General features: G+C 40.2%; 1 protein-coding gene across 2 annotated transcripts in view; it reads right to left on the reverse strand.

Annotated features, from left to right (window-relative positions):
* The window catches only part of LOC148865149 (uncharacterized), a 95,090-nt gene that overhangs the window by 66,583 nt on the left and 10,898 nt on the right, over positions 1-17,609 (reverse strand). For both annotated transcript variants that reach the window (XM_088979907.1, XM_088979908.1), the window contains one exon: positions 8,697-8,773. In XM_088979907.1, coding sequence (XP_088836033.1) covers positions 8,697-8,773 — 77 coding nt within the window. The remainder of the gene's footprint in view (positions 1-8,696; positions 8,774-17,609) is intronic.

Here is a 17,609-nt window from a genome sequence, read left to right on the forward strand (position 1 = left end):
TGTTTCCTTTTTTTGGAGAACTTTGAGGACTGTTATTTGTTTTGTGGTTGTGCAAACCTTTCCAGCCCTTTGGAAACTTAAATTGGGTTTCTCTTCTTGAAGTTGTGGTGTTCTTTTGTTTTTTTGTGGTGAATTTGTCATGGAGACAGCTGGGAATGAATTGGAGGCTCAAGGAGGACTTGTAGGGACTGGAAGTATGACGAATAACTCATTTTATATCACTATTGTTAAGTTTGATGGAAAAACTGCTTGGAATGGGCACAATGAGCCATGATGGCCATTGGAGGTGTATATATCTAGGGTATGTGACTGGGGATACAAAGAAACCAGCCAACGAAGATCCATCTCATGCCAAATGAGTTCAAGAAAACTATTTGGTGATAACTTGGGTGTGCAACTCTATGCAGCCTCACAGCCTCACATTAGTCAAAATTATTTGTGGGTGAAAACAACTAAGAAGAATTGGGAAAACATGAAAAAGACTTATTCTCAGCCTCTAAATGCTACTAGAGTCTATGAGTTGAAGAGTGAAGTAAGCAATCTTTAAATAGAAGGAGAAACCTATGTCAATTTACTTCTCTAATTTGAAATCTTTATAGTATGTAATTGATCACTTGGAGAAATTGAATTGGAAAACTAGAAGGATGCAACAACATATAGGAAGTTGGTTGATACAAATAGAGTGTTTGAATTTCTTGTTGACCTGAATTGAAATTATGATAATGTGAGGCAACAACAGCTTACTAGAGACAGTATCACTTTATCTCAGGCTTATTCACTAGTATATAGTGAAGAAAGTAAGAGGTAGATTATGTTAGAAAATCCACCTATGGAATCAACTTTAGCAGTTGTAAAGCTGAAGCATGGTGGTGATAAGGAGAAGGATATGAAAGAAGACAAGAGGGAGATATTTTATGATTATTGTAAGAATCCAAAGCACACTAGGGACACTTGTTGGAAGCTTCATCTCCATCTTATTCTGGCAAAAATTAAGAATAAAAGGGGAGTGTCAATGCAGCCATTGCTACTAATGGTCCACCTTCCTTTAGCACAAGATCCACATCACTAGATGCTCTAGTTGCAGTCAAAGCTTCCTTAACTTAGTTGAAAAGTGAGGTTGGCATCTCTGGATCATCTCAGCCACTAGATACTATACCTACTATCCCCCACTTCAACTTTTGCTCACACAGGTACAAGGGATAATACCCATCATGCTTCAACCCTAGGTAACACTAGTCTTTTTTGGATTGTATTTTTGGGTTCCTTTGATCATATGACTAGCTTGTCTTCTTTGTTTACCTCTTATTATCTTATAATAGAGCCAAAGTACTATTGTTGATGGCTCTCTTGTCCTTATTTCTGGCAATGGAGATATTAGAGTGTTTGATACCATTTCCTTGTCTTCAGTCCTACATGTCCTAAGCTTGGCATTAATCTGCTTTCAGTTAGTACTATTACTAAAAACAAAATTGCCTAGAAACCTTTTGCCCTGATCATTGTCTCTTTCAAGATCTAGTGACAAGGAAGGTGATTGGGACTAACCGTGAGACAAATGGAACCTACTTCCTGGAGCATCCATTTGAGAGGCATAAAGAAGTTGGTCATTCACCATTTGACTCTTTAAGGAGTCTTTTTCCTACTTTGTTTAAGTCAGTCTAAGTGTTTAGTTTAAAGTGTAAAAGATGTGAACTTACAAAGCATTGTGGGTCAAATTATTCATCAAGTAAAAAAAAAGCATTGTTCCTTTTAAAATTGTGCATACCAATGTTTGGGGATTATATCATATTACTTCTATGGGGGGAGGGGAACAAATATTTCCCATTGTTTGTTGATGACTATTCTCATTTCTCCTAATAATGCCAAGGAGTATTTTTTTTAAACCCTTAGCTTCATATTAAGAGGAAAAGATTGAACTGATTCTCATCCAAGCACCGATTAGAAGGCCTTCATCGCTCCTGTCACTGGTAACTGATACCTATGGAAGGGGAATCTGATCTCTTGTCCGCGGGAGAGTTAGAGAAGCAGAGAATTCCTCCTATCTTCAGTAGTGCCCCCTAGCTGGATCAGGAGTGGAATGTGAGCGGACTTTCAAGGTGGTGCATGAATCAGTTATTTGCTCCCCTCCTATCCCGGGTCCTGATTGAGTACGGGGTTACCCATTAGAGTACCTGTTCCCATATACCTCAGTAGAATGTAGTTAAGAGAAAAAATAGACACATCTTGGAAGTTGCTAGAAGCATCATACTAAATTTTAATATTCCTATACTTTTTTTTTTTTCGGGGGGGGGGGGGGGTTACCATCCACATAACTGTGTATTTCATCAACAAGGTTCCTTCATGGATTTTAGATATGAAAGCTCCTTTTAACATATTATATTCAAATAAAGAATTGTTCATTGTTCCCCTTAAGACCATTGGGTGCACTTTCTTTGTTTAAATCCTTGGACCTCATCATTCTAAATTTGATCCTAAGGCTATCAAGTGTACTTTTCTCGAGTATGCACAAAATCAAAAGGGGTATTACTTCTATGATCTTGTCTCTGTGAATCATTTTGTGTTATGAATGTTACTTTCTTTGAGGATGTTCCCTATTATCCTAGGGTTTCTTCTCAAGGGGAGAGTGGTGAAAAGGGTATTTATACTCTAGAATTCTTGTTACCTATTCCAGTCACTGAGTGGTTTTGTGGTAAAGAGAATTGCTTGAAGTGTAAAGAATTAAGGGTGTTTCACAAGCAATGGAGGCAAGTTGATTTCGTCATGAGTAGTCCAAGCCAATTCTAGTCTCCACTATGTCGCTAGATCCATGTACTATAGCCCCTTTACCTATTACTACCACAAAATCACAAATGATATACCTACCACTACTGAACCTTAGCCTCTCTCAAATGATCTTGACCTCCCTATTGCAGTTTGCAAAGATAAGTGTCATTATACCTCATCTACTACCCATTGCATCTCCCAATTTCTTTCTTATGACCATCTTTCACCATCCTATAAATCCTTTTTGGCATTTATTGCTATTATATCTATTCCTAGAATAGTGCAGGAAGCCTTGTTGTTTAATCAGAAGGATGTAATAAAGGAGGAGATGGATGCTCTAATTAAAAATAATACATGGGAATCGGTAGATCAACTTGAAGGGAAGAAACCCATTGGGTGTAGATGGGTATTTACAATGAAATACAATGCAAAAAGCTCAAGTGAAAGATATAAGGCCCAACTAGTTGCAAAGGGATACACATAGACTTGTAATATTGATTACTTAGAAACCTTTGCACCAGTCGCCAAGATGAACACCATTAAAGTATTGTTGTTCCTTGCTGCGATTTCTCATTGTCATTGTTCCAAATAGATGTTAAGAATTCCTTCCTCAATGGTAATCTACAAGAGGAGCCGAGGAGGTATATATGGAATTACCCCCTAGTTTTTATGATACAAATGCAAGAAAGAAAGTTTTGTCAACTGAAGAAGGCTTCGCATGAAGGATGATCATCCAATGATCATGTTATGCAAAAATTCCAGTCACTAGAGTAGTAAAAATCGAATTTTTATTGAAACCTAGTGCTGAAATCGCATGGGATAACATTCTAGGTTTTCTCCTCTTGGATCGGTTGGATTTTGGGCCATGAAGATCTTTTGGGTCAATATTCAATGAATTACCTGATTTTGAAGTCCTTAAGTGCAAAATTCGATGTGGTATTCACACCCAAGCCAAATCTTCCTCAAATCACTGCAACAAGTTGAAGATGGTGCAACCTTAAACTTACATTCTTAGATTCTTTCTCCAGAAGTTACAGCATCAAGGGTCCGACCTTTATCACAATTTTGGGCAAGATTTTTTACCCAAAACCAATTTGGAAGAGCGCTAGAAAGAGTTAATAAAGGGGCTGGTCGAATGGGGTCCATTGATTCAGCCCATTAGTAGGATAATCAAGTCAATGCGAGCCAAATAATCACTTGCAATTAATATCTCTACTAGAAATACTTGACACCACATTAAGGGAAGGATTTTTTCCCTCTTTGTCCTTATGACATATTGTCCAACTTCCAAAACCACTTAGATCCTTCGTTGAGGATTCAGATAATCCTACTATTGATAGATTCAGGAATCGAAGGAGGAAGTTGTACAAAGTATTCTCTATGTCCTGACATAGTAGCATATCCTATCATGTGATCATCAGTTGACATTCCATCCTTGAATGCCCCAACATACCCAAAAGGATTTCACCGGTTAGCATATCAAAGACAGACAAGTCTAATACTCAATTTGATATCAATATCAAGTCTAGGGGTTAAGAGCAACACCTAGTTGTTCCACCTATCATAAAGTCCAGGAACATGCTAGGTTTGGTCCAATTCAATGTTTCTTGTAAATACTCACCCTCACACCTTAGGTCACAACCCAGCTAAGACCCACTGCTCCACAAACTTGGGCAGTGTGAGAATGACAACCTTGTTAGGATAGACTTCTCCAAGTGTATCCAATAGTTGTAAAGATTTAAACCCATATTAAATTAATTATATGGTCTCGTACATAACACCATTATGAACCAAGTGCAATTTAGGAAAACGACCCAAATCACACATGAAATAAATGGTTATTAATAATAAATTATGTATAATACATTAGTTGGAACTGAGGGCATATACATTATCTAACATCATATGGTCCAAAGCAATCTCCAAGGGCATGGATTAATAGATTTAGACTTGCCTTAGAGAAGTTTGGCTATCTACAAACCCAATTAGATCACACACCCTTTTTACCAAGAAAGAAGCTTCTTCCTTGACTCTTCTTGCTATGTATGTTGATGATATTGTGGTGACAGGTAGTGACATTACTGAATTCAGTACTACTTAACAAGGAGTTTGAAATGAAAGACCTGAATGATTTACACTAGGTCTAGACATGGCACTTTTATCCCCCAAAGGAAATATGTCCTTGATCTATTGGATGAAACTGAAAAGTTAAGAGCTAAGCCTACCGACACACCTATTGAGCAAAATTATAAGATATCTACAAAAGGTGGTGAGCCTCTTGAGACAAACTATCTTTTAATCGTTGGTTGGGAAACTTCTTTATCTTTGTTTCACACAACCTGACAATTCTTATGTTATCAATGTTGTTAGTTAGTATATGTGTTCTCCCAGAACAACCCATCTACTTACAGTTGAAAGGATCCTTGCCTACTTGAAGAAATATCCAGGCCAAAGCATACTCTTCAAAAATAATGATTATATGAAAATAGAGGTATACATAGATGTTGATTGAGCCAAGTGATAGAAGATCTACCTTAGGGTATTGTGCCTTTGTTGGAAGAAATCTTGCTTCAAGGAATAAAAAATAGAATGTTGTTGCCCATTCCAGTGTCAAGGCAGAGTATAAATTCATGAATAATGGTGCAGCTGAAGTGTTATAGTTGAGATCCCTACTTGAGGAGTTTGACATTGAACATGAAAGGCCCTTGATGTTGTATTGTGATAACCAGGCCACCGTTAATATTGCCTAATAATCCAATACAGCATGATAGAACAAAACATATCAAAGTTGACCAACATTTTATCAAAGAGAGAGTTTCTTCTCAAAAAGTGTCTTCCCTATGTTGCCTTTGATATGCAGTTTGTTGATCTCTTCACCAAAGCAGTTATAAAAGTCAAGTTGGAGACAGATTTATGCAAGTTAGGAATGACCAATATCTATTCCCAACTTGAGGGGGATTGTAGAGACATAGTAAAGTAGATTTTTGTGGTCCCTCCTTATGTTTATGTTATTTGTTTGTTTGTTGTTATTTTTCTTTTTCTTATATAGGCAGCAGGGGTATTAGTGTCACTGTATTTTGATGTTTTATTTGCTAAATATAAATAAAAGCAATGGGGCAACAGGACTGCAACTAACTGCACCCTTTTTTCATTCTCTTTTGTTTCTCTTCTCTTCTCCTCTATTCTTTTCTCTTGCTGAATTCATATCAGAACATAGTTCGATTACAAACCCTTTCAGCCAAGTTAAAATATGAAATGAGCATTTGTGACCCAACTGACTTGCAGGCCTAGGAGCCCAACCAGGGCCCACCTTAGGAATTCAGCATGAAATCCATTTGAGTTTAAAACGTTGTTTGAGAAATTCAAGTGTCGATTTTTTTCAGTAAACAACATTTGCTTTTTTATAGATAAATAACAGACACGTGTTGATCAAAAAAATAAATAACAGACACTTTACTTCCTCCTTTTTCTTTAACCAGCTTCAGCTCAACTTTTATTGATAACAAGAAATTTTGTTAAAGAACAAAACTAAAAAGATAGGTAGATATGAAGAAAAAGCAACAGCTACCAGAAGACCTAATATGCCAAGACCCTACAACTCAAAATTAGATTGGAAAAGAGATGGATCTAGCAGTTTTTAGAGGTTAAGCCATTCAATCAGAGGAGCATGCTCTATGAATCCCAGGCTGAACCGCTCAATGTTTTGGGTTTACTGATCCACAAAATCCTTGGCCAGTTAATTAACCAGAGAGGAAGTAATGAAGAATGATCTGTTCTGGAAGGGAAAGAAGCTCAACCTACTAGTCTTTTGGTTTTGGATGAAGGCTGTAAGTACACATTTTCTTCATCGAAGTACATCCTCTCATGTACACCTCTTTTGCCATATTAATAAAAATATAGGTTACCTCTAAATAACTCCACTCACTGAATCTCCATTTTATTGCAAGACCGAAGTATGCCACTAAATTTCTTTATTGTTTTGAATCAACAATGGAATCTTTTTTCATAAGCAATAGGAAACTTCATTAAATTAGAAGAAGAAAACTACAATAAAGCTAGGGATGTCCCTAGCCTCCCTTTTGGGACTATATTACATCCCCGTTACTATTCAGGCCAAAAAAAGAAAAAGTTCCCTACTAAACCCTTGCTTGGGCAAAGAATCTGTCATTCCATTTGCCATTTTTTAACCTATTTAAACGTATCTTCCATGTCCTTAGCCAACATATCAATCTCCCTTAATGTTTTCCTATGAAATCCATGTTCCTGGATTGCTAGAGATGACTAGTTTTGAGTCTCCCTCCACTTCTAGTTGTTGAATCTTATTTGATTAGTTATTCTGAATTCTTGCAGTAGTGCCATGACTTCAGCTTCAACAAAGTCTTCCACTCCTATAGGGCCTAAATACATTGCCTTGATTACGCGATTTGCATCCCTAAAAACTCCCCCCAACTCCTTCTGGACTTGGGTTATCAAAGGAACTTCCATCAAAATTTAACTTCACTTTCTGATTATGCCAGTGGCTTCCACTCCATTATAGCCTTATCCTTTTCTTTAGAGGAATTTGCCACTTCACCCCACCCTCTCACTACATCATCAATCGAGGAGTCCTTGAATGTCTCCATTGTTTATAACCAATGTGCAACCCTTCTCTTAATATTATCCACAATCTCCTCCACAGAGTTGCTTTTCCCTTTGAAAATTCTGTAATTTCTCTCCTCCCAAATGGTCTATAATATTGCTTCCCTCCACATTATTCTTCCTCTTCTTTTAGGCTGCCTCATAAAGTTTGGACCAAACAAGCTAGATATATTCTGAGGTGCATCCCACCTGCAACCAAAGAGAGACCAAACCATCCTCATTTCTCCAGACACAATACACAAAAAAACAGGATAGTAGTAAATGGAAAACCAAGAATGAAGATTCCTAGCCTACACAAATCTTACCAAAATCAAGCCATGTCAACACTCAACAGGATATTAACTACAAAAAAGATAAAAGAATCAGGAATTAAGAGAAATACTACGAAGGATGAACCCACTAATACAGCTCGGAATACCCCAACTTCTGTATCCAATCTTTCATCCAAAGAGTATGTTAACATCCAGACCCAATACAGCTCAGAATACCCCAACTTCTGTATCCAATCTTTCATCCAAAGAGTATGTTAACATCCAGACCCAATACAACTCAGAATACCCCAACAATACAGCTCATGACTATCTTTCAACCAGCTATAACAAATCTACATCCACTATCTCTGAAACCTTACTATCCCATAAGACCCAAGATAAATAGTGAAGAGCTATCCAACTCAATGGAAAGGAGTAAGCAGCCATGGCTTCAAAAAATGATTAATCAAGATAGGAAAATTTTGGGGTTGAGGAGTGTTGAGAAGACAAGAATTCTAGTAAGTTATGAACTTAACCGTTCAACCAAGGTTCAAAAGAAACAGGCGAAGTGTAGCATTTTGAAGCTTTTACGAGAGGTTAAGAATTTCCTAAGGTTTCAAACAGCTAACAGTTCTAACGGCAGTGAAATCCTATTGAGTATCAAAAGAAGATAGACAACCACATTAGATTTTTCGATATGCAGTATTTAATACCACAGAACATATAAAGGTGAAAATTATAAATGGAGGGTATCTACCACACAGTAACATATATCTCAAAAAATACAAAAAAAAAATCTAAATGGAGGGTACAGTAGATGGTACTGATAATTTTTTTTCCACATAAAGTTATATTTTCTTTGGAAGGAATGATGACAACCTAGATTACATATGCAAACAGTACCAAATGTTTTTCTCAATGAACTTTGAAACCATGATCCTATTCTCATTTAAGTAATAGTTCAGTTCACAGGAAAATAATAATCAAGTAAACATAAAGGCATACAGGAGCAAAAAGCACAAACTGACACTAAAACATCAACAATACTTGTATGAGGTGATTTCAGCATTTGAATTCTCCAATTGCCTTTCCAGCTTTAGCTCACTTGACCGTAATCTGAGTGCCTACAGAAATAATAATATGATAAAGTTAAAAATTGAAATAACCATTAACATTGTTGAGAGTGTAAGGGCATTTTTTCCTTTTATATGTTTTTGTATTAAGGAGCCTAGTTATGGGCATCTTTGTAATTTATTCATTATGTTCAAATATCAAGTTTCTGGGTGTGAACAGTAACACACCTCATTCTCTTAAAAAACACTTCTCATTCTCTTCTTGTTCTCCTCTTCTCCTCTTATCCTCTTTTCTTTTCTTTTCCCTTCCTTTCTTTATCACACAATCCTTCGTAACTTGCATCAATGCAGTACCACCACACTACAAGATTATGAAGTAAGCTAGCATCCAACGGAGAAGCTCAGATAGTTATCAAATATTACCATCCTTATGGACAGAGTAGATAGTACAGGAATCAACAAATATATAGGTTTACATGCAAATTTGTTCTATTCATAAATATTTTGTTTACAATATTCTTTTTTGTAAAATTTCAAATGCCATACATGAGACTTCCAATCACTCCATGTGAAGTGTTTTCACCCGAGAAATAACAGAAAAATAAGAGAAGAAGAGAGGAGGATGTGTGGGTTGTGGTAGTCCTTCAACTGTTAGAGATAGGGTTTCCAATAATAAATCATCTAGAGATGGAAGTGGAAGTGGGGAAAATGATCAAACATTCAGATGTTTTGATATTTGGTGTTTAAATGAATGCCTTGATAGTCAATGGCAATGCCAAAAATTAGATTTAGATCAAAATTTGGATGACTCACTTTTTCCTAGAAATCAAGACTTCAATATCTTAAATTGGTGGAGAGTGAACAGTCCAATGCTTCCAATACTTTCTAAGATGACATAAGATATATTGATGATTCCAATTTCTACAGTTGCATCATAGTCGGCATTCTCTATAGGTGGTAGATTAATTGTACAAGACGTAGTTGCCTTGTTCCAAACGTTGTTGAAGATCTGATATGTGGACAAGATTGGTTGTCAAATTTGGATATTAGTATCACTTTGTTTTTTTAATTGACATAATAATTTTTTTACAATGCATGTATCAAAAAGTGCTTCTTTCACCAATGAAAACAAGATCTAGTGGAGTTTAATCATTAGAAAATGGTAAGAATTTTTTTTTTAAGTAACGAAGAATTTAATAAGATTAAAAGGTTCAATAAGAAAGATACACAGTAGAGGCGCAGGATCCAGACTCAAAAACAAAAAAGACAAATTAAAATGAGCCCAAAATAGTTGATTCTTATGCACCCCTTGCTTAGTCGTTGATCTCCTTTCCCATTGAAAAATAACTACCATGTTTGTGGTTAACCACTTGAATCTTCACAAAGCCCCCCTATAGGACCAAGCCAATGTCTCCAGTTCCTTTAGTCACCTGATTACCAATTTAGAGTCACCTTCAATTAATAATCTGTTAAAACCCAGCTCTATAGCAAGCTTTGATCCCTATAAGTTTGCATTGACTTCCACATTAACAACATTGCCACCTCCAATGGGACCAAAGAATAAAGCAATAATTTGACCTTCTACATTTATGAAAGCTCCCCCAATACCAGAGGACCCTAGGTTGCCCAGGATGCATCCATCAAAGTTCAACTTGATAAAACCTTCTTCAAGGGGCCTCCAAGCTATCACAAGCTTATCCTTGACAGTAGTGCTTTGTTTAACTAGATCCCAGTTCTGCCATAAGTCATCAAAGGGAAATTGTGAAAACAAGTCCGAGGCTTTAACTAGGGCCGTTCACGAGTCGGGTTGGGTCGGTTTACTGCAGTTTTTCCAACCGACCCAACTTGGTCGGGTTACCTGACATAGAAACCGAAACCGACCCAATGTTAAGCAAAACCAACCTGGTCAGTTTGAGTCGAGTTGGGTCGGTTTGGGTCGGTTTCGGTTCTAAGTTCATCCTGTGATAAAATCTTGCTAATTTTAAAAACAGTCATAAACTGAACATCATTTCAGCAATCTCCTATGATAAAATTTAAATGAAAAGTTAATCACAAAAGTTGTTCATTAATCACTATTCACTAATCCAAAATTTCTTGCAACCATTCAAAAACTAAGTGGCCTAATGAGCTTTGGAACTTCATGTTTGAACTAGGAATTAAGTCGGGTCAGTTCGGGTCAGTTTTGGTTTTCTTGTGTGAAAATCGAAACCGACCCAAACCATCGGTTTAAGAATTTGCACAACCCGAAACCGACCCGTGCTGATGAAAACCCGGTTGACTCAGGTTGGATCGGTTCGGGTTGGTTGGTTTGGTCGGGTTGGGCATTCTTATGAACAGCCCTAGCTTTAACCTAATTTATAGCCCTATTAAGTATACACTCCCAAACCACAACCTCATCTCTCTCCTTGTCATTGAAGATTTTAACATTTCTTTCCTCCCAAATTGTCCACACTAGAGCTGCCCTAGCACACCTCCACATTAACTTATCTCTTCTCTTAGGCAACTTGAAGTTTGTAGGGTCAAATAGACTACCAATCTGCAAATGCTCTGTTAGGGACTGCCTAACTCAGGGACTCTTTCAAGGGAGCCTGCCTCCTGAATCGATAATCCCCTCCTAACTTCCTTTCCTTATTTATATACTGTTGTTACAATTCTGTTATACCAGCCTCTCCACTTGTCCAGTCCACTTGTCTAGTTTGTTATTTAGTTTGTTCTAGTGGTTGGCTGTTAGTTACATTCTTTAAAGGTTGGCGTGGCCTTTTCTTGTACACTTGTATTCCCTTTATTTGTGTCTCAACAGTCCCTCCTCCCTTGAAAGCGACCTTGCCCTCAAGGTCAAGATGTGGGAATCTATTCTGTAAATCCAAGTAAGGTTCCCAAGTTGCATCCTCAATTGGGAGACCTGACCATACCACCAATGCCTCTGGTTCGATATGATTCCCTTTGCGTATCCACCTGAAATCTGTTATCTGAGTGGGCTCAGTTTGAACTTGGCCATCTTCCGAGAATGATGGGAGGGTGGTTGTTGTTATTGCTCCTGTTTTTGGCCATTTCTTCAATAGGGATACATGGAATACAGGGTGTAATTTTGATGTTGCTGGGAGGTCAAGCCTGTATGCCACCGACCCAATGCGTTCCACAATCCGAAATGGGTCGAAGTACCTAGGGCTCAGTTTGTTCCACCGGTGGCCTGCTACTGAAACTTGCTTGTATGGTTGTAATTTAAGGAAGACTTGCTCCCCAATCTGGTGCTGGACAAGCCTATGCCTTTTGTTGTAGGAGTCTGCCATCCATTGTTGGGCTTGATGGAGGTGGAATTTGAGATATTGTAACACCCTATCTCGCTGGAGGAGTTGGTCTTCTACTGCTGCTACTGCTATAGACCCTTTCTCATATGGGAGTAGGGGAGGTGGGTCCCGTCCATATAGAGCCCAGAAGGGAGTCATTCCTGCTGCACTATGATACGTGGTATTGTACCACCATTCTGCCCAATGAAGCCACTTGAGCCACTGACGTGGCCTATCCCCTGCATAGCACCTTAGATAGGTTTCCAAATCCGGTTGACCACCTCAATCTGCCCATCTATTTGAGGGTGATAGCTGGTAGATTTGAAGAGTTTCACTCCCTATAGTCGAAAAAGTTCTGCCTAGAAACGACTCATAAAAATAGGGTCACAGTCTGAGACAATAGAGTTAGGGGTACCATGCAGTCGTGTCAACTCCTTAGTAAAAATCTCAGTCACCATGGAGGTTGTAAAGGGGTGGGACAGAGGGAGAAAATGGCAGTATTTGGTGAATCTATCAACCACTATGAGAATGGCGGACCTGCCATAGGAAAGGCGGGAGCCCCATTATAAAGTCCATTGATATATCTGCCCACACTTGTGTAGGAATTGGGAGTGGTTGTAGCAGTCCTACTGGAGACTGGGTATCCGCCTTATTTTTCTGGCAAATGACGCATTTGGCTATGAATTTTTTGACCGAATTTCGCATGTCTTTCCAGTGGAATTGGGTGGCTAGTCTCTTGTAAGTGCGCAGGATCCCTGAGTGTCCTGCTGGGGATGAGTGGAACACTTCCAGAAGCTGCTGAATATGGGCTGAATCCTATGGTATCACCATTCGGCATTTATACAGCAGCAAGTTATTCTCCACTGTGTACCCTAGGTGGCTTGTAGGGTCCTCTTGGACCTGTGAACGCAGCTTGCTCAGTTGTGGGTGCCTTTCAGCTTCTTCCCTTAGCTGACCCATGATGGAACATGTTGGGCCCGTGAGAAGTAATGGAAATAGTTGTGGCTGGTGTGACAGTGCATCCGCCACCTTGTTAGTGTGCCCTGCCTTGTATTTAATGACATAATCGTAGCCAAGTAATTTGGTTATCCATTCCTGCTGTTCCGGGGATAGTACGGACTGCTCAAATAGAAATTTCAGGCCCTGGTGGTCAATTCGTATGATGAACCTCCTTCTAGAAGGTAGGGCCGCCACCTCTGAACTGCGAGAACAATTGCTATCAGTTCACGTTCGTATACTGGTTTGGCCCATTTTTGTGCTGTCATTGCTTTGCTGAAAAACGCTAGTGGACTTTCTTCTTGCATGAGGACTCTGCACCAACTCCTTGGCTTGACACATCACATTCAATGATGAAGTCCTTTGAGAAGTCTGGAAGTGCGAGCGTCGGTGGGGATGAGACAGTTGTTTTGAGTGTCTTGAAGGCCTGTTGGGCCTCCCTAGTCCAGCAGAACCCATTCTTCTTAAGTAAACTTGTCAAGGGGGCAGCAATCAGTCCATACCCTCTAATGAATCGCCGGTAGTACCCTGTTAAACCCAAGAAGCCTCGTAACTCCTTAACTTTTTGAGGTCGGGACCAATTTATCATGCTTGAGATCTTTTCCAGGTCTGCTACTACAATGCCATTTTCGACCACGTGCCCTAAATAGTGTACTTGTGTTTGTCCAAATGCGCATTTTGACTCCTTTGCAAGGAGTTTTTGAGTCCTTAGCAGTTCCAAGGTGATTTGTAAATGTACTAGGTGTTCGTCCCATGTAGCGCTATATACAAGTATATCATCAAAAAAAAACAAGTATAAATTTGCGCAAATGGGGTCGAAATATGTCATTCATAAGGGCTTGGAACGTAGCTGGCGCATTGGTCAACCCAAACGGCATAACCAGAAATTCATAATGCCCTTCGTGTGTACGAAAGGCAGTCTTGTGGATGTCTCCCTCATGGACCCGAATTTGATGATATCCCGATCTTAGGTCTAGTTTAGAGAATATGGTGGCCCTGTCGAGTTCATCTAGTAGTTCATCGATTACCAGTATGGGAAATCGACCCTTCACAGTAATGTTGTTCAGAGCCCTATGGTCCATACAAAACCACCATGCCCCATCCTTCTTTTTTACAAGTAATACTGGCGAGGAGAATGGGCTTTGGCTGGGTTGTATAATTTTTCTGTCAAGCATATCTTGCACTTGCCTCTCAATCTCTAGTTTCTGAAAATAGGGGTAACGATAGGGCCTTACATTTGTGGGTGCAGTTCCGGGCAGCAATGGAATGCAATGATCATGGGCACGTTTCGGTGGTAGTTCCTTAGGTTCTTGGAAGATCACTGAGAACTTCTGAAGTAGCTGCTGTGGTTGTGTGCGGCCTTCTTCGGATCTGCTTCCTTGGGCTAGAATGGGGCCGTTCCCGTGGGAGTCTATCTGCATTAAAACGATGTGGGTTGGGCCTGCTACCTGTTTCCTTAGGGAGGCGAGACTAATAGGTCTTGGACCCTTGGACAGCTGCCCTTGAATATGCACCTGTGAGCTGCCCACTTGAAAATCCATGGTGAGACGGGCCCGATCACATATTACCGGCCATAGTTTCCTTAACCATTGGACTCCGAGAACTACATCTGCTCCACTGATTTCCAGGGGGTGCAGATCTACCTCGAACTCATGTCCTTGTATCTTCATCTTTAATTATGTGCACGTACTGTCGCGCACCAGGTTGCTCCCATTAGCTATGTGCACCCAGAAGGCTGTACATGGTTGGACCAGAATCCCTAGTTGTCTGATCAATGTTTGGGTAATGAAATTAAGGGTGCTGCCACTGTCTATCAGAACCGACACATGGCGCCCTTGTACCAGTCCGATTACTCTCATAGTTTGAGAAGAAGCAAGACCGGTTAAGGCTTGCAGGGATACCTCTGTGTATTCCTTTGTCCATTGCCCCCATTCTTTGTTGTCCATTGGCTCTTCAATGTCTGTTGATTGCTCGACATATTCGGTTTCAAGTTGAAGGAAGAAAACTTGAGGGACCTTACAGCGATGGCCTAGCCCGAATTTGTCTCCACATGCATAACAAAGGCCCTTTTCCCGTCGGGCTTGCATCTCAGCCCAGGTTAACCTCTTGGCTGAGCCAGGGCCTGAACCAGAGTTGGTGTCCTTGCCTGTGATTCCTACTCCTGATCTGGGCTCCGGTTTACCCAAGATACCTGGTTCTGGGTTCGGTATACTTGGTCTAATCGCAGCTCCCAGAGGTCGATTAATCCTTCTTGCCCAATTCAGTTTGTCTTCATGTAGTCGAGCTAATGCTGCTGCTTCAAGAACGGTGGTGAGCTGCATGGATTTTACCTCCAGCGCAATTCTTCCCTGAGTCCACCAACAAAACTGTCGACAAGCACATTTTCTAGCAAGCCTTGCACGCGCACAGCTAATCTTTCGAACGCCATCTGATAATCTTGGACGAAGCCGGTCTGTCGTAGCTTAGCGAGGCTTTCATCATAGTTCTCAAAAGTCGAGACTCCAAATCGCATGGTTAAGGCGTCGGTGAAGTCTACCCATGTGGCTCTTGGGTGTCATCACCTTCCAGGTGTGCAGAAGCTAATGGAACACGATCAAGTCCTTGTGTGTCATGGTAATCGAAGTATCTTTCTATTCGCAGAAGCCAAGATGTGGGATCTCCCCCTACGAAGATGGAAAACTTGATTCTTGCTGTTCTTGATCTGCTTCGATGACTGGTATCACTGCGCTCTTCTTGATTCGGCGCAGGTGGTGCCTATGCCAGTCGTTCAAGCAAGGATGCAAAGATTTCTTTGATTTCTTTCACATCAGCTGATATTCTTTGCATTTCTCCTTCCATGTTGTCGACTCTGTTCTCCATTGCGGATGACCTTGTGCTTGGCATCTTGGCTCTGATACCAACTTGTTAGGGACTGCCTAACTCAGGGACTCTTTCGAGGGAGCCTACCTCCTGAATGAGGGAGAGAGAGAGAGAGAGAGAGAGAGAGAGAGATTGTATTCCCAAATCGATAATCCCCTCCTAACTTCCTTTCCTTATTTATATACTGCTGTTACAATTCTGTTATACCAGCCTCTCCACTTGTCCAGTCCACTTGTCTAGTTTGTTATTTAGTTTGTTCTAGTGGTTGGCTGTTAGTTACATTCTTTAAAGGCTGGCGTGGCCTTTTCTTGTACACTTGTATTCCCTTTATTTGTGTCTCAACATGCTCAGTCCACCTACAACGAAAAAGACCAAAAAACTTTTCCCAAAGACCTACAACAAAAGGGCAGGAGATTAGCAAGTGGTAATTTCTCCATCAGCTCTACAAAGTATACACCAATCTAGGGAAATACTAAGTCCAGGTCTTCTCTTTTGCAGCAAGTCCAAAGCTTTTAACTTTCCAAAAGAGACCGTTGGTTCAGCTGTCTTAATATGTATGCTTATCTTTGTTGGGTCTCAAGTCATTAGTTGTTGGGCCTTAGTTATTGGGCCTAATCTAATTTAGTGTTTTACTTGTCTAGGTGTCCCATCACTAATCAGGGGCATTCTAGTCTATTTATGTAATACTCATTTATAATAGAGTAGGGCCGGCTGAGAGATTCATTGCCGCCATTCTCAAATCTTCCTCTCCTTCTTCTTCTTCTCTTCTCCTTCGGCAACTGTATTCCAGCAAACATGGTATCAGAGCTCTAATTTTTCACCCAATTACAGCCGCCACCTCCTCTTCTAACTCTGTCTTTTTCTTTTTCTATCTTGGTTGCTGCAAAGAAACCCTAGGGTTGATCGTAAAACACAGCAGGACCTACATCTAGGGTTTCCCTTGGTTGTAGGACCCAAGGGGAGTTAGTCCCAGAAGTTGATGCCATACTAGACTCAGTACAGCAGATTGTAGCCATTTGGCTAAGAGAGATCTGTGTTGAACAGATCTAGGTGGGAGGACTGATTGCGGCAGTCCTAGAACTGGTCGTAGGGAAGATTATAGTCTGCGACAGCAGTGATTAGAACACAGCAGAAGTCAGCACAACAGATTACAGTTTGCGACAGTAGTGATTAGAGCACAGTGCAGCCGTGTGGTGCTCGTGGTTTCAGCTCTGCTACGGGTTCTCAGGACTGAGTTTGCAGTGCAAAGTCTGAAACAGCTTTCTGTATATTGTGTTTACAGCTTTGATCTTTGCAAGTAGGAGAAGATGTCTTCTATATCCGGGGAAGTGTCTTCTAGAGATGTTAGGACTGGTGGGAGGTCTCCTAATCTGGAGAATCCAAATCTGTACAGCCTGAAGATCACTAATGTGTTGTTGGATGAGTACAACTTCAGAGAATGGTCTGTTTCAGCCATGCTCTTCATCACATCCTGGGAACTCACTGGTTATTTGGACGGGCTGAAGAAGGAACCTGAAGTGGGTAGTGTGGAATATGCAGTTTGGCATAAGGAAAATGCTACTGTTATGTCCTGGCTACTTGCTTCAATGACTCCAAGGGTAGTTAGGACTGTTCAACATTTCTCCACTGCTGCCAAGATATGGGAGAAAGTGTCAAAAACTTATGGGCAAAGAAAAAATAATGCCAGAATTTATAGACTGAATCAAGACATTGCTGCCTTGAGGCAAGGGGATATGACTGTTGCA

This window comes from Nelumbo lutea, chromosome 3, assembly GCF_056320005.1.
Source record: "Nelumbo lutea isolate HS-2025 chromosome 3, American lotus-T2T, whole genome shotgun sequence".
In the NCBI taxonomy this organism is placed as follows: Eukaryota; Viridiplantae; Streptophyta; class Magnoliopsida; order Proteales; family Nelumbonaceae; genus Nelumbo; species Nelumbo lutea.